Source organism: Microcaecilia unicolor, chromosome 3 (assembly GCF_901765095.1).
Source record: "Microcaecilia unicolor chromosome 3, aMicUni1.1, whole genome shotgun sequence".
In the NCBI taxonomy this organism is placed as follows: Eukaryota; Metazoa; Chordata; class Amphibia; order Gymnophiona; family Siphonopidae; genus Microcaecilia; species Microcaecilia unicolor.
In genome coordinates this window covers 168,789,781-168,813,506 of record NC_044033.1, presented here as the reverse complement: position 1 = coordinate 168,813,506, position 23,726 = coordinate 168,789,781, and the positions used below count along the sequence as shown (strand labels likewise).

General features: G+C 43.5%; 1 protein-coding gene across 1 annotated transcript in view; it reads right to left on the bottom strand.

Moving 5' to 3' along the window:
- The window catches only part of CNKSR3 (CNKSR family member 3), a 233,399-nt gene that overhangs the window by 83,125 nt on the left and 126,548 nt on the right, over positions 1-23,726 (bottom strand). Inside the window, exons 3-5 of the mRNA XM_030196561.1 lie at positions 9,962-10,164; positions 9,419-9,506; positions 3,299-3,340 (exon numbers count right to left, since the gene is read on the bottom strand). Of these exons, the coding sequence (XP_030052421.1) occupies positions 3,299-3,340; positions 9,419-9,506; positions 9,962-10,164 (333 nt within the window). The remainder of the gene's footprint in view (positions 1-3,298; positions 3,341-9,418; positions 9,507-9,961; positions 10,165-23,726) is intronic.

The following is a 23,726-nucleotide window of genomic DNA, read 5'->3' as shown; positions in this document are numbered from 1 at the left end:
GGGAGTATCCCATTGAACATCTAGGAGGGGAGCTACTCACCACAATACGATAAGTGCCTCATTGTGAATTATAAGTTTTGTAGACCTCAACATAGGCTACAGATTTTTGAAAAATCCTTGTTTGAGGTAGAATGGAGCAATAGATAGAAGTGATTGACTCCGAACACTTTTGGATTATTTTAGAATAATTAATATTAGGTTATTCACTTTTGGTTATTAGAGCACTATTTTGTGGGTTCTATATAAAAAAAACATGAACCACGGAGAGGTTCTATGATTGAGAAGCTTGTCCACCCTTAGAGACATAAATCACTTGTGTGTAGTCTCGTTTGGGTGAGTTAATACTCTGAGAACTCTCCACTTTCACATATCAAATTATTTAGTTATTTATCTTTGAAGTGTCAGATCAATCTTCTATCTATATTTTGACTCCATTCCTTAGTTCTCTGGTTCTTTTTTGGTATTTGACGATTTTTACTAGGGACTTACTCTGGAATCATTTTTTTGATTAGCAAGAATCTTACAAGGCATTTGCACGGATATGCTAATAGGAATGAGGCTCCTAATGCCTTAGTCTCTTCCTCTGAGAGCCAGAAACTTTTTCCTTCTATCTTGTGCTATTTTTGTAACATCCGGAAATATCCATATCCTAGAATCCACAAAAAGTCTTTAACGAATAGGAAGTATAACTTCAATAATGCGTTTAAGTCCTGTTCAAATACAAACGATACGATTAAAGTTCGCCATTTCTTCACTTCTGATATTGATTCTTCAAGTAAAGCTGAAATATCTTGTATTCCAAGTTGAGGAACATTAATTAAAGGTAAACTTTCAGCACGGTATTCTATAATGATGCGCGTAGAAATTCAAGGGAGCATTCCGGGGGGGGGGGGGGGGGGGGGCATTCCCAAAATTTATGAGCATTGTTACAGAATAGACCTGATCGGCGCATAGCTTAGGCACTGAAATTTACACCTTGTTTCAGCAGACCTAATTGCCGGCGCCTTAAGTTAGGTGCCGTTTATGTCCTGACCCCTGGATTGGATTCTATATAGTGCACTTAGATTTAGGTGCTGTAATCGGCGTGGATTCTATAACACTTTGCGTAGCTTAATTGGCTTAACAAGCTGAGCACCGATAACAGCACTAAACAAGTAATAATGAGCACTAATTGGCACTGATTGGAATTGAGTCACACAACTCGCTAAGTGTATTCTGTAACGATGTGGGCTGAACTTCTAACACTTGGAGGCAAAAAGAGAGGCGTGGTTATGGGTGTTTCACAGGTGTTCCAAAATTTAGGCACTTATAGAATATGGCCCAGTGCGCCTAAATCATGCGCTGAGATTTACGCCAGGTTTTCATAGGTGTAAATGGATGCATGCAGATATCTGCTCTGAAATATCAACTTTGAATATACAATTTCAGCGCCGATTTCTTAGGCGCCATATAGAATCTTCTCCTTAGCCACTATCCTATAAACGGCGCAGATCCTTTATAGAATAGCACCCAGTGCTTACATTTTTCAGTGCCAATTTCTGGGCACTGTTTATAGAATCTAGTCCTAACCAACTAAGAATGCAGATAAAGCTAAGGCAGCAAAACACTGCACTAACTTTATCTGCCAAGTTAACAGGGCACCAGTCCGAAAAATGGCCAGTGCCTGGTTAACTTCCAGGTGACCACAGATACCCGGATATTTAATGCCAGAAGACAGGCATGCCTGGCACTGAACATCTGTGGTCATTTCAGTCCATGGCTGTGAACGGTTTACAAGCTGCTTACCAACACGGCTGAACACAGAGCCCAATATAATTTTCATATTTTCTTCACTGACCCTTGAACGTAATAATGTCCTCATGAGATATAAAACTGGAATTTAGAATTTGAACTAAAGAACAGAAATACATAGAGGACAATAATCGAAACAGCCTGCACTGGTGTAACTTCTAATCTAAGCAAAACGGAGAATAATTTTGTTTTTAATCACCTAAGGGGGGGGGGGGGGAAGGCCACAAAAATCTGCCCATGGGTACTTTCTTTTCTCCCAGGGTTATGTGACCACTACATGTTATTTTTCCCGCATTAAGGAAAAAAATATTCAAAATGCCCGTTTGTGCAGGAAAAACACTGTTTTGCCCAAGAAAGTGGTTTTAAACATCGGCCTCTTCAGGTTTCAGTCAATAAAATCAGTAAAGAAATCCATTGCTATCAGCAGAATAAAACAAGGATGGATTTAAGATTTTTGGTGTCAACCAGATAGCAGATCACAGCATGCAGGGTGGTAATATTACAGAAGCCAAAAGTGGAACAGAGGAAGGCCCACAATGCCATAATGGTGCCCTAATAAAGCAGCACATGCGCACGGTCCTAAAGTATACAACAGAAGATCCTGGGTATTTGGTGCCTTTAAAATTTGGTACCCTAGGCATGTGCATTCATTTGAAATATGATTTCTCATGCCATTTCATATTGGTTTTTGCCTGAAATGACAAGAAAAATAAACTCTAAAATTTCAGGTTTATTCCTGTGTTGGAAAGAGTGCACGCTATCTATGAATGGAATGCAATATTGCAAAAAGTGTGCACTATTCCTTACCAGTGAGTAATCTTCACAACTAGTGCACCCTCTTTCCCCGAGAGCACACACATGCATATGCTATTGGGAAACAGTGTGCACTCTTCAAAACAAGGACACACTATTTACAAAGAATGTACACTGTGGGGGGACTAGTGCATACTCTTCACAAGCAATGCACCCTCTTTTGGAAGAATACACCTTCTGAGAGCACACACGTGCAAGACTAGTGTAAACAAGCATGAGGAAACAATATTGGCTCTTTCAAACAAGGACACACTATTTATGAAGAATACACACTATCAGGGACTAGTGTATATGGTTCACAAATAATGCACACTCTTTCCTGAGAGTACATACATGCATGAATAGTACAAGCATGCATGAGGAAATAGTGTGGGCTCTTCCAAACAAGAGAATACTATTTACGAAGAAGGCCCACTAGTGTGGACTAGTGCATACTCCTCACAACTAGTGCACCCTACTCATGAATATTCTTTCTGAAGAGCATGCACTATTTATGATGATATCCCTGGAAAAAAAAACCCAAACAAAATAAAAATCTTCATTAATGACAATGAAAACTAAACAAAATGAAAATATTTGAGCTGTACACCCCTACTAGGCAAAAGCCTATCTCTAAATATGGGCCTGGTATATATGAAAATATCTCACACAAACCAAGTGAGGAAATGAATAGGTTAATTATCTGTATACTTACTACTTTTAGAACTTTCTCTTCCATTTCTGAAACTGTGCATTCCTGAAAAGATGAACAAAAATCCAGTATTGGCGACAAAGTGAGATGAAGAAACAGAAGATAAAGTTCATTTTCAGATCTGAATTCTACAGTGTGTTTATTTTAAGAAGATACTGCCTAAGAAAATCACTTCGGACATGTGAAACCCAATGTCGTATACGTTGTCTAGGATGGAAAAAGGTTATTTATGTTTGGACATTCACCATTTGCAGAATGTTTTGCTGAGCGCTTTCTGAATGTGGAGACTGTAGAAAAAAATATATGTATTTGGCAGCAGATGTACAAAGGGAACAGAGATTTTACAAATAAATGTGTAGACATAAAACAGCACCTTCACTCGGGACTTTATATGTGCAAGTGGCAGAGTTTGTAAGACATGCAAGGGATTGACTCCCTTGCATGTGAAGACCCCACTCAGGATTTTACTTCAATCGTATCTCCCCTCATCTGTCTCTTTTCCAAGTTGAAGAGTCCTAACCTCTTTAGCCTTTCCTCATGTGAGAGGAGTTCCATCCCCTTTATCATTTTGGTCACTCTTCATTGAACTTTTTCTAATTTTGCTATATCTTTTTTGAGATATGGCGACCAGAACTGAATGCAATACTCAAGGTGGGTCACACAATGGAGCGATACAGAGGCTTTATAGTATTTTCGGTCTTATTTACAACCCCTTTCCTAATAATTCCTAGCATCCTGTTTGCTTTTTTGGCCGCCGCTGCACACTGAGCAAATGATTTCAGCATATTATCTACAACAACACCTAGATCTCTTTCTTGGGTGCTGACCCCCAAGGTGGACCCTATCATCATGGAACTATGATTTGGATTATTCTTTCCAATGTGCATCACTTTGCATTTGTCCACATTAAATTTCATCTGCCATTTGGATGCCCAGTCTTCCAATTTCCTAAGGTCTTCCTGCAATTTTTCACTGTCCGCATGTGCTTTAACAACCTTGTATAGTTCAAATTTAATCACCTCACTCGTTTTTTCGATTTCCAGATCATTTATAAATATGTTAATTGGTGTCGGTCCCAGTACTGATCCCTGTGGCACTCCACTATTCACCCTCCTCCATTGACAGAAATGATCATTTAACCCTACCCAGTGGTGTGCTGGAGCCGGCTCGCAAAATTTTTTAAGTTCTTGCAAGCCGGTTGTTGTGGCAGGTGAGCTGGCTCCCAGGGGCGGCACAACCCGGCGGTGAGGTAAGCATGGCAGTAGGGCACCACAAGCCATGCTTACCTCATCCCCCGCCACTTTGGGGGGTTTAAATTGATGATTTACCTCCATCGCAGCAGCCGCAGTGAAAGCCCGTCTCTAGCCTTCCCCTTGTTCCTGTCAGTGTCCCGCCTTCTTCTGACATCATTTCCTCTCTGCGAGGGCGGGACACTGACAGGAAACGAAGGGAAGGCTAGAGACTGGCTTTCACTGCAGCTGCTGCGACGGAGGCAGGGGAGCGAGGAGAATTGTTGGGTGGGTATGGATGGCTGGAGGGGGGGCAGGGGAGCGAAGAGAATCGCTGGGTGGGTATGGATGGCTGGAGGGGGGGCAGGGGAGAGGAGAGAATGGCTGGAGGGGGGCAGGGGAGCGAAGAGAATCGCTGGGTGGGTATGGATGGCTGGAGGGGGGGCAGTGGAGTGAAGAGAATCGCTGTGTGGGTATGAATGGCTGGAGGGGGGCAGGGGAGCGAAGAGAATTGCTGTGTGGGTATGGATGGCTGGAGGGGGGCAGGGAGAGGAGAGTTGCTGGATATGGATGGAGGGGAGGGAAGAGTGAGGAAGGAGATGAGATGAGGGAAAAGGAAGAGAGGAGAAAAACTGCACATGGATGAAGAAAATAGGCAGAAGCTGGATCCACTGGACAGTCAAGTCTGTGGAGGACACAGCTTTTACTTACAGATGTAGGACAAGAAATGAAGAAGAAAGGCGGAAAGTAAAGAAATAAATGGAAAGGAAGCCCTGGAAACAGAGTTAAGAGGACAGATAGCAACAGAATCGGATACTGGGCCAGCATGATCAGAAAAACAAAGTCACCAGACAACAAAGGTAGAAAACAAAATTTATTTTCATTATAGTATTTGGAATATGTCCATTTTGAGAATCAGGTGCTCAACATTAAAAGTTTATATTTATTTACTTATTTATGGCATTTTATCCCACATTAAACATGAATTAGATTGGAACCTGGGATCATTACATTTTTTTTCCTGGATTAATGCATTGCCCTCCCCCCAAGCTCTCTCCCCAGCTATAGCCAGCTCTGCAATTTGGGGAGGGGGGGGGCCGCAGAGGTGGACCGGGGACAGAGCCTGTTGTTAAACATTTACCAGCACACCACTGACCCTACCCCTTGTTTTCTGTCCAATAACCAATTCCTAATCCACACCAGAAAATTTCCTCCAATCCCATGACTCTAATTTTCTCAGGAGTCTCTCATGAGGAACTCTGTCATGGGCTTTCTGAAAATCTAGATACCCCTACATCAACTGGCTCACCATTATCCATGTTTATCCATGCCCTCAAAGAAATAAAGCAAATTGGTGAGGCTGAACCCATGCTGACTCTGTCTCATTAAACCATGTTTATTTATGTGTTCCATAATTTTATTGTACATTATAGTTTCTACTATTACTCGGCACTGACCGTGAAAGATCTGGATTATGCTACTGGAGTAGGGGTACCTTCAATTACAACTGAAGAGTTACTGCTCAACTCGGACACCCTATAAAATAATGTTCCAACCAAGACATCCAGAAGTGTCATGCTTCCCAATACCTGGGACACAGTCGGCCGTGGAACTGCCACAGATCACGGTACCCACCAGGACATATTTTGGCCCAATATACAGAAAACTGTTCGTTAAAGAGAGGGAGATGATGGGTCATGCTGACTGTTGTGTAAGTCTCTATGATCCCTCTAGGAAGTAGAGGGTGCACCTGGGTAGAATACCTCACTTCCTGTTGTTTTTGTGGAGTTATAATAAAGCAATGAGAGCATGAGAATTCAGAATCCTCTGTCAGATGCATTTGATAACGTGGACTCAGGTCCAACTCATACCTCAATAAAGTGAATAATCTATAACCTGTCACCTACCTCAGACTACATGACAAGAGAAGACTGTGGTCCCTTGTGGAATTCATAGCTTTAGCTAGTTTTAAAGCCTCTGTTTGCTCCTTTACTAACTTCATTGTCCAACACTGTGCATAAACTGTAGAGGTGAATATTTAGACACTGTCACATGCTACATAATTATTTGCATGGCTGCAAGCAATTTATCTTATCAACTGCCTGAACTCAATTACTCAAAGAAACCATTAGCAACTGACTGAGTATTTTAACCTTGCCCTCCACTTTGCATGTGCACTTGGAAATTATCATGTGAGTAAAGTAAAGTGATCAACATAAAATTCCAAGACAGCCAGCCTCAGTTCTCGGTTCCTTCACTTAGTAATGTTTCCTCTTTGGGCTCTTTTACTCAAGAGTGTTAAGCACTTAAAAGGCAATTCCTAAACTGGGGGGGGGGGGGGGGCAGTTATACACACTTTGCACACCTAAATGTACCAATCCGGGCCAAATACATGCCCAAACGCACAACACACTATTCTACCTGGAAGAGCAGATGTGTGAGGAGGCATACACAAAAGTGCAGAATGGCGGGCTGTGTGTACAGCGCCAACTTAAACAGGTAATTTATAGAACAGTATTAGTTTCACACACTGCATGATGCATCAACTATACCAGCCATAGCCTTGGCATAAGTGGATCTGTCTAAATGTAGGTGTGTCAATGCCAACTTGCGCTGGCATTCTATAATGGAATTTTAATGTCAAGATGCTGCTACAGAATTTGTGCTCAGTGAGCGGCATCAAAGTACCTAATCTGAGGCATCAAATTAGAGAACTGCCGCACTAGTGTATGGGGGAGGTATCGTGGCTGTGAAAGAAAGGGCAAAATGCTTGACTGTAGAGATTTAAATGATCACATAACAATTACCTTTACTCAGAGAACAGCATTCCAAAGAGGCCACACAGTTCCGCAACAGAGCAGATGCAAAAAGAGAGCAGATCCAAAGCCGATATTAAAAAAAAAAAGTGCCTTTATTTAAAAATATCTGATGTAGTCCATGTTTCATCCATGCATGGGTTGCATCAGGGGTTATGCTACACCAAGGGAGGAGTGCCTGGGATGCACACAACGTATGCTTACACAACCTAGGTGCCGACACAATATTTTGTGCAGAAGATACCACCGATTCTGCTGCTAGCGCGTCCCCATGTGCACATTTCCATAGCAACTAGCATACGCTCCCTTGTTTGCACACAGAGTACTTGCAAATGATTTGGTTGCTGCAATGGGCGCAAATATTATTTTTAGGTGTGTGTCAGGAATCGGTATCTTCTGCACAAAATAATGTGTCGGCACCTGGGTTGTGTAAGCATACGTTGTGTGCATCCCAGGAAAGGAGAAACAGGGGTGATATGATACAGACTTTCAAATATTTGAAAGGTATTAATCTGCAAACGAACCTTTTCCAGAGATGGGAGGGCAGTAGAACGAGAGGACATGATATGAGAGTGAAGGGGGGCAGACTCAAGAAAAATGTCAGGAAGTATTTTTTCACGGAGAGAGTGGTAGATACTTGGAATGCCCTCCCGCGGGAGGTGGTGGAGATGAAAATGGTAGCGGAATTCAAGCATGCGTGGGATAAACATAAAGGAATTCTGTGCAGAAGGAATGGATCCTCAGAAGCTTAGCCGAGATTGGGAGGCAGGGCTGGTGTTTGGGTGGTGGGGCTAGTTCTGGGCAAGACTTCTACGGTCTGTGTCCTGAAAATGGCAGATACATATCAAGGTAAGGTATACACAAGAAGTAGCACTTATGAGTTTATCTTGTTGGCCAGACTAGATGGACCGTGCAGGTCTTTTTCTGCTGTCATCTACTATGTTACTATGCTTCCACGCAAGGCTGTAATGCACAGCTTATTTGAATTGGCGCTTACGAAACTCCACCAGAAATCATTTCCATTAATCTATATTAGCCTGACTAAGTTAAAGGAGGGCACTATAACTTGGCTGAGCCCTTCCAGAAAAAGAAGTGCTTCTGAGAATTAGCAATGGAATGTTGGAGGGAGGTGAGGAGGTTTTAGGTGTGGGGAAAGGTGATTGGATGAAGTAGGAGTACAGAAGTTTGCGCGGGAAAGGAGCTGAAAAGAGGAGAGTCCTGTGCAATTTTCTATTTAAATTAATTATTAAAACTGCCCACCATGTAGGTTTTGGCTGGTTAGAGAGTTTTAGGGTCTTGTATTATTGTAGGTTTTGTCGTAGTTTAAGAGTTTGTGAAGTTAGGAGTTGTGATTGTTAGAAGTGTAGGCGGTAAGGCACGTGCAATACCGCCGTGCTTTTAGGTTAAAAGAAAGGGGGTTTGAAAAATAATTTAAATTATTTGCAGTCTTGCGTTACCGCAGGCTGTGAAGAGATGAGTTATGTATTGAATGTATGGACCAGTATGACACCGTCTGGTCCTATTCAGTTATTTATGTTCATTTATTCTTAAAAGTTTTATTTATAATAATAAAGGTGCGGCCAAGATTTGCCACCTAATAGTTGTCAAGTCTGAGTTATTGTGATTCATTTATGCTTTGTGAATTATGTTCTGAATAGGGAAGGTATGAATGCCTAAGTTAATTTCCACATTGCCTTTTCTGTGTTTGGCTATGGGAAAACTTTTATGGTTAGAAGCAGCCACCTTAAGGAACACTGTGAGACATTATCATAGGCTCAGACTGGGACTCGATGTCCATCTGTCTCACGGCACAGGAGGACTAAACTCTTAGCAAAATGATTGCTTTCTTACCTCCTCCTTTTCTCTTCAACTGCTAAAGGTGCAGCCACATATTAAGCTGGAGTACTCTCTGCTCCAACACTAATGCAGCCTGACTTTTAATGCCAGATAACATTTATAAAGATGTGCAAATCCCATCACTGCTCCCCTGTTAGCAAACAGCATATTTCAATTGATACAAGTTTTTATTTTTTTGGCAATGGAAAGAAGGTACTTAAGACAAAGAAAAGCACACAGACCTGCTGTACTGTAGTTGTCAAATCCAAGCAAAGCTGAATGATTTTGTTCTTTGTTGCTGAGAAGTCAGTGATCCCTGTAAACGGTGTCCTAAAAAGCCAAAACAAAATAGTCTTTGAACAAGAAGAAGATACTGTTGGCAGGCAGGGTGCATTGCTTTTATGTAGTCCAAGAAATATCTAGTATAAAGAATAACCATGGAAAGAGCAGAAGATCAAAAGCTTTTTCACCGTCAGAGTTACAAATACATTGGATAATAACCCAACCTCTAGTCTAAAACCAATTAGGATTAAAAAATAGCCTTCTAACACATTCCTACCAAATGTAACAGCAACATTTTTTACCTCTTTGGGTTCAATAGCTATTGTTACTTTAAATGCTTAACTAAGGCAGAGGTATGTTCAATTCTTAACAGAGCAGAGAGGAAGGATGGTGAAAATATAGTTGGTTTGCTCTAGTACTACATAACACACATCAACATTATGTACAGTACACCACTCAAAAAGGGGGAGTGCAAAGAAGCAGAGAAACGATCAGATTTTCACCTGTCCAGCCATGCTAGCAACGCCTTAGCGGCACCAATCAGTTCCACCACTGAGGTAAGGAATTCATTGGAGGGTTTGCGTGAGGAATTCCCATCGTAGCTGGCGCTCTTCCTCCGGCTGCTGATGTAATTCCGTAGGTTGCTAGAGGAAGCTCGCAATTTAAGAACAAGCTTTTTCATGTTGTCTGTTTCTAGACCATAATTCTGCAGGAATGACAAAAATAAAAATACAAAAAAAATTAAAAACACCTTTGCAGTTGAACACTGGAGAAAAGTATTTATTTATTTGGATTTAGCTCAAGCCTTTTCCATGGTAAGACAAGTTACATACTGGTACTGTAGGAGTATTTACCTGTAATCTCACCTTTGCTAGTCTGGGGCCTATACACGCCTGAAACATTCTGTTATAACAATATGGATACTTCTGCCTGTGGCCTGAATACATCTGTATTCATCAGAAACCAGCTTTTCTACAAAAGGAAAATTACTGCTGAGCATATTTGTTGCAAACTAGCACAGTTATTTCCTGGGAAGAATGGAGGAGAGACACACAGATGGCTCCATGAGTATAGGGTCCGACAGGGAGGTTTGCATGCCATCTGATAACAGATTCTTTGCTATAACAAAGGGCTCTCTTCAAGACCATGACGCTGGCTGGACATTATTACACCATCTGTGATTGGTCCACAGGTATCATCTGACCCTTGGATGCCAAGGTTGGACTGAAGAAGGAAGAAGACTAGAAGATTTGCCGAAGGCTCTGAGAAAGAAAGCAAGAGACTGATTTCCTAAAACACCAGTGAACTGCAGACCTTGTAATAAACTAACAAGGTTAGCTCTGCTACAATATACGGCCTTACCTAAAGACTGTGCCATCTGTATAAAGAATACAGATCTTGGACTTTATTCCTGGACTGAGAGGAATCCGCCTCTTTACCATTGGAAGTCCGCCATAACAGACGGCAAGGTGAGATAACTGGATATACTACCTATGGTCATGGGGATAATTAGTCCTTGGTTTTTGTCTGAGACAGATTAGTTTTATGTCAGGATTTGTGGTCTGTGAATTTAGAAGCTAACTGTGTATTTTGCATAAGACGTGTGGTGTAAGTTCTCACACTAATCATTAGGATATCACTATTGTAATTGGTGGCGTAATCACTCATTTAGATAGTCCGTTTGGATAATCATATACCTTTGCATATATTTTAGTGATAATCTATCTTTTGTAATCTGCTTTGCAATTTGCCACATATATATAACTATTATTTTTCTATTCCTAACAAATTATAATACATTCCATCTGTGGCATTGTTCCTTTTTCCAGCACAGCTAGCTAGCCATAGGGCCAGAGAGATACGCTTCCCCTAGAAACGAGTCCAGAATAATTGCTACTTAGTAGTGTTCTGCCAGCTAAGTAACTCTGGATATATATTAGGAGTCTGTCCTCCTGAATATACCCCCCCCCCCCACAGTACACTACAATAATCTTAGATCAAACTTTTTCACACTTAAAAATTTATTGGTTTCATACAATACTGGGAAGTAATTAGACAATTACAGAAGCCCAGCATGGGGAGACCATATCTCAAAACAATTTAATCACCTGACCTGTGTGTTTCGACTTGAGAAAGATCAATATGAATTCACTGATCATCATGCCACTGCCACACATGTCTCTGACAGGCTGTATGTTACAGGTTCAGACAGGAAATGGTCACCCAGAGGAGAGCTAACTGTGCATATTTATTTATTTATTAGGATTTTTCTATCGCCTTTTTGAAGGAATTCACTCAAATCGGTGTTCAGTAAGAATAGATCAAACATGAGCAACGGGCAATTACAGCAGTAAAAATATTCAAACAACAATACAAAGTACGGGATAGTATACTACGTACAACGTCAACACAACACGTAATAGAACATTTTAATTGATTGTGAAGGGTAAAAGCAAAGATGGAACATATAGTTAGGTAAGAGAGTAAGAAGAGTTAGAAAGTAAGGTGACTGATTTAAAGAAAGCTGTACATGAGGTCAGAGAGATGGTTAAATATTATATGACTAAAAAGTGTGCATACTTTCCTCTATATGGACTCTGCTGGATTTGTGAACCAAAGGTACACATTGTTTGTTTTGAAAATTATTACAGTACTGAACGCACACCTCTGTTCCCGCTCAATTGAACGGGAGTCCTCCACCTATGGTTCTGCCATTGGGGGGTGCTGTTTCATTATCATGGTTTTCAATAGTGAAGAACTAGCAAGTAGAGAATGACACGGGGCCAAACGTTTGTCCCCATCACTGCCCCGTCCGTTCTGTCTCCATCCCCACCCCATCCCCACAGGCCCTGCTCTGTCCCTGTCTGTATCCTGTCCTCACCTGCAGAAGCCTCAAACAATTATTTATTTATTTATTTATTTTATTGCATTTGTATCCCACATTATCCCACCTCTTTGCAGGCTCAATGTGGCTTACAATACATCATGGATAATGGAAATGAGAAGAGGTTAAGCATTTGGAGTTACAGCAGGGTTTGTGTTGGATGGTGATGGAAAGCGTTACAGTAAGAGACAAGAGGTCTTGATTTACATTCATGGTATAAGTGTGAGTTGCGCATGACTTGGTCTTTGTGATAGGTCTTGTCGTAGAATTTCACATGACTTGGTCTTTGTGATAGGTCTTGTCAAAGAGATGGGTCTTTATTAGCTTCCGGAAATTGGTTAGTTCATGAACGGCTTTCAGGTTACGTGGTAATGCGTTCCAGAGCTGTGCGCTCGTGTAAGTGAAGGTTGATGCGTGCATTGGTTTGTACTTTAGACCTTTGCAGTTGGGGAAATGAAGATTGAGGAATGTGCGAGAAGATTTTTTAGCATTCCTGGATGGTAGGTCTATCAAGTCTGACATGTATGCTGGGGCATTGCCATGGATGATTTTGTGTACTAGGGTGCATACTTTGAGCGTGATGCGCTCTTTGAGTGGGAGCCAGTGTAACTTCTCTCATAGGGGTTTTGCACTCTCATATTTTGGTTTACCAAATATGAGTCTGGCTGCCGTGTTCTGGGCTGTTTGGAGTTTCTTGAGTATTTGCTCCTTGCAGCCAACGTAAAGTGAATTGCAGTAGTCTAGATGACTAAGGACTAAAGATTGAACCAGGTTACGGAAGTCGGTCCTCGGGAAGAATGGTCTTACTCTTTTTAATTTCCACATTGATTGGAACATCTTTTTGGTTGTGTTTTTCGCGTGATTCTCAAGTGTTAGGTGTCGATCAAAGGTGACACCAAGGATTTTCAAGGTGTCCGAGATAGGTAGGTTTATCTTTTTTATTAAAGTATAAAAAGGAACAATATGTTGTGCAACTATTGTGTATAAATTGCAAATAGAAAACAATAATAACAGCGAACAGCTATACTAACCCTCCTCACCTCCATCCTTTACCCTTCCAACCCCAACCATAGCTGATTTCTACTACCCCAAGGAAACCCTAATCCACCCTGTTAAAATATCCAGGGGTACAAAATACAACCCATTCTGTATGCCCTAGAGGGGAGAAATATGCCCTATGAAGCACTGTTATGATTTTTTTAATCTCTGGATGAATAAGAACACACCAACAATCTCAGGATTCAGTCTAGCTCTCCTGCCTTCCACAGTCCTTCCTGCAATACAAGAAGTCTTCTTGGAAGATGTACTAGTAGCAGGATTTATAGGATCCCTCACACAAATTTTGCTAGTTGTGGCCAGCATGTTTGCTTGTTTTTCAAAAAAAAAAAAAAAAAATCAAAATATCGTTGTCTGCATCACTCAAACATAAATAACAGTCCAGTTCATTAACAGGCTTCAAAGCAGAAAATGACACGGGGACAAAGTTTGTCCCTATGGGATCTGTCCCCATCTCCGCCCCATCCCCTTGGGATCTGTCCCTGCCCCGTCCCCACAAGCTCTGTCCCCATACCTGTGTCATTCTCTACTGGCAAGCTCTGTTTAGCTTCTCTCCTGTCCCTCACCCACAAGTCCAGCAGCTTTCCATCTCCCTCCCCCCGCTCAGCCCCACAGCGATTCAAACCTGTCTCCTTGCTGCGCTTCCTCCCTCCTTCCCCAATGGGTTCAAATACCACTCCTGCTTCTTTCCATGCCCCATGGTGTTTCAAACAGGTCTCCCTGCTGCACTTCCTCCCTCAATCCCTAGTGCGAGTCAGCAGCTCTCCTGACACTTCCCGATAGGGGCGCAGGCAGACTTTGGCGGGAGGGGGGTCCAGAAAGCCCGAGGTGAGGGGGCACATTTTAGGCCCCCCCCCGGCGTCACCGACCCCCCCCCCCACCATTGCCAACACCCACCCACCATTGCTGACCCCGTCGCTGCCACCAACGTGGCAGAAAGACGTCAGAAACAGAAAGAAGCCTTTTGCGACAAGAAGAGGACCTCGGCTGGCGGGGGTTGGGGTCCCCCGCCAGCAAAGGTAGGTGACTGTGGGTTGGTGGGGGGGGGGGGGGGTGAGAGGGTCGTCAGCAGGGGGGGTCCAGGGCCAAATCTGTGGGGGCCCAGGCCCTCCCTGGCCCCACGTAGCTACGCCACTGGATCAGTCCAAGTACCTCGCTTGCTTCTTCCCATGCCCCGCGGCACTTCAAACCTGTTTCCTTGCCACTGCAGCGATCAACATACTCTGTCTGCAGCCAGCCCTGGAACCTTTCCTCTGCAGATTCCACACCTACGTAAACAGGAAATTGCATTGGGGGGGGGGGGGGGGTAGGGGTGGGAGACGAGTACAGCAAAGGTTCCAGGGCAGGATGCAGACAGCGTATGTTGATCGCTGCTGCAGCACAGGTTTGAAGCATCGCAGGGAAGGGGAATAAGCAGGAGAGATGTATTTGGACCTGGGGTGGAGGGATGTGGGGGAGGAGGAAGGGAGAAATGCTGCTGCACGAGGAGAGGAAAGAACAAAAAAAAAAGCAGCTGCAAACTTTTTTAAAAAATCAGGAATCATGGCCTGCAAACCTTAGGCGCCAGATTTGAATTTTTAGTTGCCATGGTGACCTGGCACCTGGGGTTTGACGAGCTCTGGGCTACTACTACTACTACTACTACTACTTAACATTTCTAGAGCGCTACTAGGGTTACGCAGCGCTGTACAAGATTAGAGGGCAGATTATCTGCCAGCACATTCACCCCAGATTCTATATATGGTGCACAAATAAATTGGATAATTAGCTCTGAAACATCAATAATTGACACTTATTAAAATCTGTGTGCATAGCTGGATGCATGCTGCTCTATAAGGCACAGTGCCTAACTCCCATGGCACGTTTCTCAAAGGGAGGTGGGGGGTGTAACCATGGGCATGTCGAGGCATTCTGAAAAGTTGCACATGGATTTACAGTGCACTGCTTAACCATGCCTGACTTGGGTATTGGCATTTATAGCAGGTTTTAGCAGACGTAAGTTTGGCGCCTAAAAGTTAGGTGTGGGGTCCTCGCTAAATCCTGGAGGGAGCACTCTACATAAAGTGCACACTCTTCACAGAATAACTTTTTTTTTAGTGCCTACGTTTGTGTCATTTACTGAATTTCCTCCTCAGAGTATATAACCTTCATCTTTCCAGTGACGAAGCTCACATGTGCACATTTGAAACTTTTGTAAAACAACTAGGTCGATGCCCACATAGAAAAGCAGCATCTCTCAAAATCCATAGGGCTCACCTAGCTGCATCAAAGCAGCAAACTTCTATTTTTACTCAAAATGCACCGAGATAAGACTTGCAAGAGTTGAACTCCTATTTGACTCCAAGCTCTTTGCAGTTTCCTGTTCAGATCCTATGGAATCCAGGCAGAAGCCCAAAGTGCAAATATTTGTCCTGCCACTAAGATAGGGAAAAGGATATCAACACACAGAGTGTGAAAAAAAATGATATCTTCAGAACAGTAACGGAAATCCTGATATCCTGCACAGGACACAACGTCAATATAACAAGCTTTCACTGTATCCACAGCAAGCTAACACTTCTGCAACCATGCTCTGTTTTCTTTCACCAATGAAATTGCAGCTTAATGGTTGTTAGCTGGCCAGGTTGTCAGTTCCCCCTCCCCCCCCCCCCCCTGCAAAATATGTGAAAGACAAGAGCCAAGCAAGCATAAGCTGAAGTGTTTCCATTTTTATGTGTTTTAAAGTGTTTTTGATGGAAGAGAAACTTACTTTGTATAATGAAGAAAATTTGAAAAGGATATTTAAATAAAAACATTTTGAATAAGAAATAATTTTTTTTTATTTACTATACTTAAATTTGTGCTATTTTGGAACTGTGACTGACAGAAATTACAATTGGATATAGCTGGGAATTTGAGAGACTGTGGTAAAAGCAGTTAGCTTAGGAAGGTTTAAGTGGTTTTAAAGTTTGTAAAGTGTTTAAGTGTTTTTAAGTGTTTTAAAGTCGAACCACATGATACTAAATTAGACGTCTTTGAACAAACAAATGGAGTTACTTTTATGGGAAAGTACTTGAATACACTTTCTGAAGATATGTCTAGCAAAGGTTCTAGAAGAGAGAAGGCTAAACCACGGGTGACAGCAAACTAGGAGCGGCATCATCGCGCAGGCCATCCTTTAAGGCAGATCAACTTACATAGCTTAATACAGCTATAGACCGTGCGACTGACCCTAAATTGGGATAACTTTCAAGCCAGTTTAACAACTTTGAAATGCTCTTAGCAGAAGCAAGTTGGCGAACAAATGAACTAGAACAGAGAGTCTCAGCTTTGGAACAAACCTCTACTGCAACTGCAGAGCCTCTGTCCGCTTTAGAAAAAAAAAGTTTGCAACCAAGCATGCAAAATAGATGGCTTAGAAAACCGATCGTGTAATAGTTTACGAGTAATCGGCTTACCGGAGACGGTTGGAGGCCGAGTATTGTCTACAATGTTCGAACAGGGGAGGAGTGGCCTAGTGGTTAGGGTGGTGGACTTTGGTCCTGGGGAACTGAGGAACTGAGTTTGATTCCCGGCACAGGCAGCTCCTTGTGACTCTGGGCAAGTCACTTAACCCTCCATTGCCCCATGTAAGCCGCATTGAGCCTGCCATGAGTGGGAAAGCGCGGGGTACAAATGTAACAAAAAAAAAAAAAAAAAAAAAACACTGGCTGAGGTCCGAGTTTGCGCTATCGGATCATGCGGGCCTGCTATGCTTGCAACGAGCACACCGTGTGGGGCAAGAACAAGATGGACGCCGGACCCCGCGAGCTGTAGTCATAAAAATCCTTAATTACAGCCACAAAGTAGAAATCATGAGAGAATATTGGCAGAAAAGAGAATCACTACAATAAAAAGGGCATTCCATCAGAATTGTTCACGACTACTCAGTGCTATTGCAGGAGCAAAGAAAGAAATTTACCCCGATTTATGCACTGCTTTACGAGAGGAAAGCTAAGTTTATGCTGCTTTATCCTGCCATTCTAAAAATTCAGCACAATGATCACTGCAAAACCTTTGATTATGTGGGACCTGCATGAGACTTTGTTACCCAAAAGTTCTCTTCTCAACCAGAGGAGACCTGATGTGGAGGTGATATCAGCAGTTGTTAAGATTTTGATGTACATGTAGAGAACCATGTCCTTCACAATGTATATGCAGTTATCCAGTTAGTGGACTTCTACTGCTGGATTAGTGCAGGAGCCCTTACTGCCACCTCAATGGGTGGCAGTAAGTGCTCTCCCCCCCTCCTGCATGGTCACGTGGTAAGAGCAATCTTACCGCATGGCCTTGTCTTCTTTCGGCCTTTTTACTGCTGTGGTAAAAAGGGTCTCAGCACGTGACAAAAATGGCCCCGCCGCTAGCACAGGGTCCTTTTTACCACAGCTTAGTAAGAGGGCCCCTAAGGGAAAGATCTCTCTATATAAAAGGCAACACCAACGTTCTATGAAGCCTCCAGCCGGAAGTGTGAAGGGGGCGAGATATCCAGTTTCCCTATGAGTGTCTGCCCCGCCCTCTCTGTAACACAGTCAGTGAAGGAAAACAGCAGAGCACGAAATCAAATCGCTGGCTCTGTAACAGTGAAGGACTCAGAGGGGGGAGGGGAGAGAGGCCAGAGGGCAGGGACACACACACTCCCACATGCACACAGAAGAAAACATTGCTAGCCCCCGTTTCATTTGCATCAGAAACGGGGCTTTTTTACTAGTGGATACTAAAATACAAGCAGATCCTGGAGGGAGCATGTTCCAGTTTGCCGTGGACTCCTGGACAAAGAAAATTCAGCATGCTAGTGATCTTAAGCACAAAGCAAAATCAACAATGGAGGGGACTCAGCAACAAGAAAGGGAAGATCCCCCTGGTGTCCAGTCAAAGTATGGACCTGAATCCAATGGAAAATCTGTGGTAAGCCTTGAAGCTGCAATCCACACGCAATCCCTAGCCAACCTGAAATAGCTTGAGAACTTCTGTTAAGACGACAAACCCCTATTTTAATGCATTTTGAATATTTTTTAGATGATAGAATGCAAAAAAAAATGCACAAAGGTGTAAAGACATTTGCAAGGTACTATATAATTTTAAGTATCATCTTGGAAATACCCTTACAGCAGGAAGAAGAAATCAAATGTGCATTTAAAAGTTGTTCATGAGCTTTCAAGACAAGAGATCAGGTAAACCTTTTACTACAGGGACCAACGAATAACCTTGCAAAGAGGCCTTTTAATTTTGCTAGTTCTAAACACTGGTTAAATTGAAATGCCCTCTGCAAGAACAGGATTTCTGTAATCAAGGGCTTCCGAGAAGGAGCACATAGCCCCAACAGGCTCAAGGCAGAGAGGGAGATAATGGTTTTCTTGGCAAGCACCAAGTCCCAAATCATAAATACAATGGAAATATTATGTCTTACCTGGTAATTTTCTTTCCTTTAGTTGCAGCAGATGAATCCATGAACTGGTGGGTTGTATCTGCCTACCAGCAGGTGGAGATAGAGAACACTGAAGAGATAGCAGTGACCCTGGTCGTCCAGCTCCTCATCTCTTCAGTATAGGTCGTATCCCAAATCAGAGGTTAATGGAAAAATAGTAAGAACATGAAAAAACCCTCCTCACAACAACACGGCAACAGTCAAGCACCCGAACATGCATTTGCAAAGAAAAACTAATTTCAATTACTCTTTGAATCTTCTCTTGTGTGTGTCTTTACACTTCTTGTTTTTTGGGGGTTGTTTTTTTTTAATGTCTTGGAAAGTCTGTATCTGAAACGTAAGAATCAGGCACACGGCAGAAGCAAAAAGGGGAAGGGATCCTGGATTAGTCTGCTGCGACTAAAGGAACGCAAATTATCAGGTAAGACATAATTTTTCCTTCCTTAGCCTCAGCAGCAGATGAATCCAGGAACTGGTGAGATGTATCAAAACAATCCCCTAAACTGGGTGGGAAGCCGCCACTGCCGCCCCAAACTGTGCATCACCCTAGGCTGCCATGTCAAATCTGTAATGCTTAATGAAAGAATGCAGGGAAGCCCAAGTAGCTGCTCGAAAAATATCATCCAATGAAAGGATGCCAGTTTCTGCCCAAGAGGCTGCCTGCGCTTGAGTCAAATGCGCACGTAACGCCTTTGGAGGAGCCCGACCTTTAATGAGATACCTTCCTTAAGCTACCAGGCAATTGACGCCTTGAACACAGCATAGCCTTGCCTGGGCCTCGACAACAGCACAAAAAGATGATCTGAACAACGGAATTCGTTAGACATCTGCAGATACCGGAGGACAGTGCGACAAACATCCAAAAGCCGAAGCTGAGGAAAGTTCTCCAGAAGGTCCGGTCTCTGGAAGGAGGGAAGAAAAAGTGGCCAATTCAAATGAAAGGCAGACATGACTTTTGGCAAAAAAAGACGGCACTGTCTGCAAGGTCACTTCAGATTCTGAAAATTGAAGTAATGGCTCCCAACATGACAATGCCTGGATCTCAGAGACCTGATGCACTGAAGTAATAGCCACGAAAAGACTACCTTCAATGTCAGGTCTTTATCAGAAGCCAGATGCAATGGCTCGAACGGCGCACCCTGCAGTGTACTCAGCACCAGATTCAACTTCCAAGAAGGGCATGGACAATGACCCAGAGGACGAAGGAGTAGCGAACCTCTCAAAAACCTCGCTACATCTGAATGAGCTGCTAGAGGGGACCCTGACAACCGACCTCGGAAACAAGCCAAGGCCGTGACCTGTACCTGGAGTGAGTTGTAGGCCAAACCCTTCTGCAACCCGTCCTGCAGAAAGGCCAAAATCTGCAAAACAGACGCCTGAAAGGGAGACCAAGCACAAGTTGCACACCACGCCTCAAACAAGTACCAAACTCTGGTATAAGCTGTCATAGTGAAGCGCTTCCTGGCTCGAAGGAAAGTGGCAATCACTGAATCAGAGAAGCCCTTTTTCCTCAGTCTCACCCTTTCAAGATCCAAGCCATAAGACCAAAGCGGAAAGTGTCTTCCATCTGAACTGGACCCTGATACAGAAGCCCCAGTATGACCGGCAACCGTATAGGAGGTTCCACAAGCAGTTGAACCAAATCTGCATACCACCGGCCCCCGATGACGCCTGATCCAGTGCAGAAGTCATCCAATTAAGAGCCACAGAGGGAAGACGTACAGGAGGACTCCAGCCTGGGCTGCAGCAGAGCGTCCAACCCTGCAGACTTGAAATCCTTTTTTCTGCTGAAGAACTTGACCACCATGGCGTTCACTCTGGTTGCCATCAGATCCATCTCTGGTGCACCCCACCGTTGACAGATCAGACAAAACACCTCTGTCGCCAACTCCCATTCTGCTGAATCAAGGACACGACGGCTGAGAAAATCCGACTGAACATTGCCCTGTCCTGCAATGTGGGCTACCGACAAGCAGAGAAGATGACTCTCTGTTCACTGCAGAAGGCTGGTCGCCTCTGTGGCCAACGCAAAGCTCTGAGTACATATCTGGTGGTTGATGTAGGCCACAGCTGAGGTGTTGTCTGAGAAGACTCGTATCGCTCAACCCTCCAGCAGATCCTGAAAGGATCTGAGGGCCTTCAACACCGCCCTCAGTTCCAGGCAGTTGATGGGCCACATCACCTCTGTCCCTGACCAAAGGCCCCAGAGACCAACAGCACAAGAGTGCACACTGGAATGTGCGCGTATTAGCTCTCACCCACGGCATCACCTCCAGAGTGGCAGCAATCGACCCCAGCACTTGTACATAACCTAAGCCTGAGGGCTTGGTGATCGCAACAGGCCACACACCTGAGAAATACCTTGGAGTGGCAGCAATCGACCCCAGCACTTGTACATAACCCAAGCCCGAGGGCTTGGTGATCGCAACAGGCCACAAACCTGAGAAATGAGTTTGAGCCTCCTGCCCTCTGGTAAGAAGACTCACCCCTGCACCATGTCAAACTGCACTCCCAGGTATTCCAAGATCTGGGAGGGGCCCAAGTGATTCTTGGGAAAGTTAATCAACCAACGTGCAAACTATCGTTCTCCTTCCTGAGGTCGAGCACCGGTCTGAAGGAACCTCCTTTCCAGGGAACCACAAAGTAAACAAAATAACGACCAGTGTGCACCTCAGTTGGCATTACCAAAACTAGCGCCCCAATGTCTAGCAAAATCTGCAACGTGGCTTCTACGACTGCCCTTCTAGTGGTCATGGCGCACAGAAACTCCAAAAAGGAATCTCCGACAAGCGATGCAAATTTGACTCTGTAACCATCTTTGATGAGATCGAGGACCCAGTGGTCCAAAGTAATTTTGGCCCACTCTTCGTAAAAGAGGGTCAGCCGATCTGCTATGTGAACCACTGAAAAGCAGACCTGCACCCCATCACTGGGAGGGGCGTCCTGGTTGCAGTTCTGGATATCCGCTTATCATTCCGAAAAGACGACTGCTGCTGAAATCTGGGATGCTGGAAAGTCACCGAACTCGACTGGGCCGCTATTGGTGTCTTGAAGTACCTGCCCGAGCTCCAGACTTAGGCCTATCTTCGGAAAGATGCTGGGATTTAGAATCTCTGGAATCTTTCACAATCTTCTTGAGGTCCTCGCTGAAGAGCAACTTACTCTGAAAGGGAAGCCTCGTAGGGCATTGCTTGGATACCATGTCCTCCGACCAGTGGCACAACCACAACAGACGGTGGGCAGAAACCGCTATTGCCATTTGCTTAGTGGACGCCCAGACCAAATCATAGAGAGCATCCGCCAGATAGGCGAGGCCCGACTCCATATGGGAACCGGCAACCGAAATGGAAGCCGAATCCCGGTTCTGCTCCAATCCCAGCTGAAACCAGGAAAGTCATGCTCTGGCCGCATAAGAACTACAGATGGATGCCTGTAAGGTCAACACTGCCACTTTAAACGATCACTTGAGAGAGGCCTCATGTCTTTGAGTGCCACCCCCTTTCCACCAGAACAGCGGTCTTTTTGGTAACAGCAGTAACCAAGGCATCCACCTTAGGCAGGTCACCAAAGACCATCACTCCAAGCCAGTGTGTGCACAGTATGATCTCAGTCAAATTTAATGCTAATGCTCACCCCAGTACTTGCGTTGTGTCAAAGAGAGTTTTTTTGTGGAGTTTGTGGATGTTGGCAGCCTATCCAGGTGTACTTGGAAATTGCTTTGAATCATCTATGACGCCCAATACAATGGCAAAATTTTGATCTGAGTATCATCTCTTCTTTTCTCTTCTTTGAAAGATGTCCAGCAATGGTTTCTCTAATTTTTGCTGACCCATATGCACATGAAAAACATTTTTTGGGAGATTCTATATATGGAGCATAAAAACTCCACACAGAAATCATTTTTGCCTAAGCGCATTCTATAAGATTTAGACGTGGTATATAGAATACACTTAGTTGATACTCCACCACCTAAAACTATGTGCATCTATTTACATCAACAAAAACATGGCGTAAATCTCTGCATGTAGATTTACATGAACTTGGTTATAGTCTATAACCGTGTAAATTTAGAAACGCTCACAAGACGCCCATTTCCCTGTCTATTCCATGCCTTTGGCCACACCCTTTTTGAACTGCGTGCTTTAGAATTTAGATGCAGTTCATTTCAGAATACGCTTAGCGAGTTATGCTCAAAAATTCTAATTATCGGCAATTAATGCTCATCACTGCTTGTTAAGTGCTCTTAACAATGCTGATTGGCTTGTTAAGCCAATTAAGTTACGAGCGTTGTTATGGAATACGTTTAGATTTCGGTGCGTATCTCTAGGCAAGCTATATAGAATCCGGGGATTTGTGTGCAAGTTTTCAGCTCGATTCAATGTGTGCAATATGCATGCTCACAATAAAGAAAGCCACCAAAAATTTGTGCATGCATTTCCTATGCATGTGCACTCCCTTTCTGACCCGTGTGCACGCGAACAACTTAAAGGGAACACTGATATACAGTTCTAGAGTTTAGTACAGTAGTTCTCAAAACTGTCCTGGAGGAGCATCGGCCAAGCAGAATATCTGCATGATACACGCATGAGATAAATTTCGTACAAACAAGGCAGTAGATGCATAATGTCTATCATGCCCATCCACTGTGGCTATCCTGCAAACCAAACAAGTGAAGCAAAAAATAAGCACTCACACCTTTTTTTGCAAAAATAAAGAAGGAAAAAGACCTCATACTATTGCAGCAAATAACACCATAAAAACAGACCGCTGAATCAGAGGCTACACTTGCACACAGTGAAAAAAATTAATCGTGGGTCAAAAAAACTTCCTCTAGAAAAATGCTGCAAAACGTCAACACATTGGTGCCATACAATTACAGTCCTCA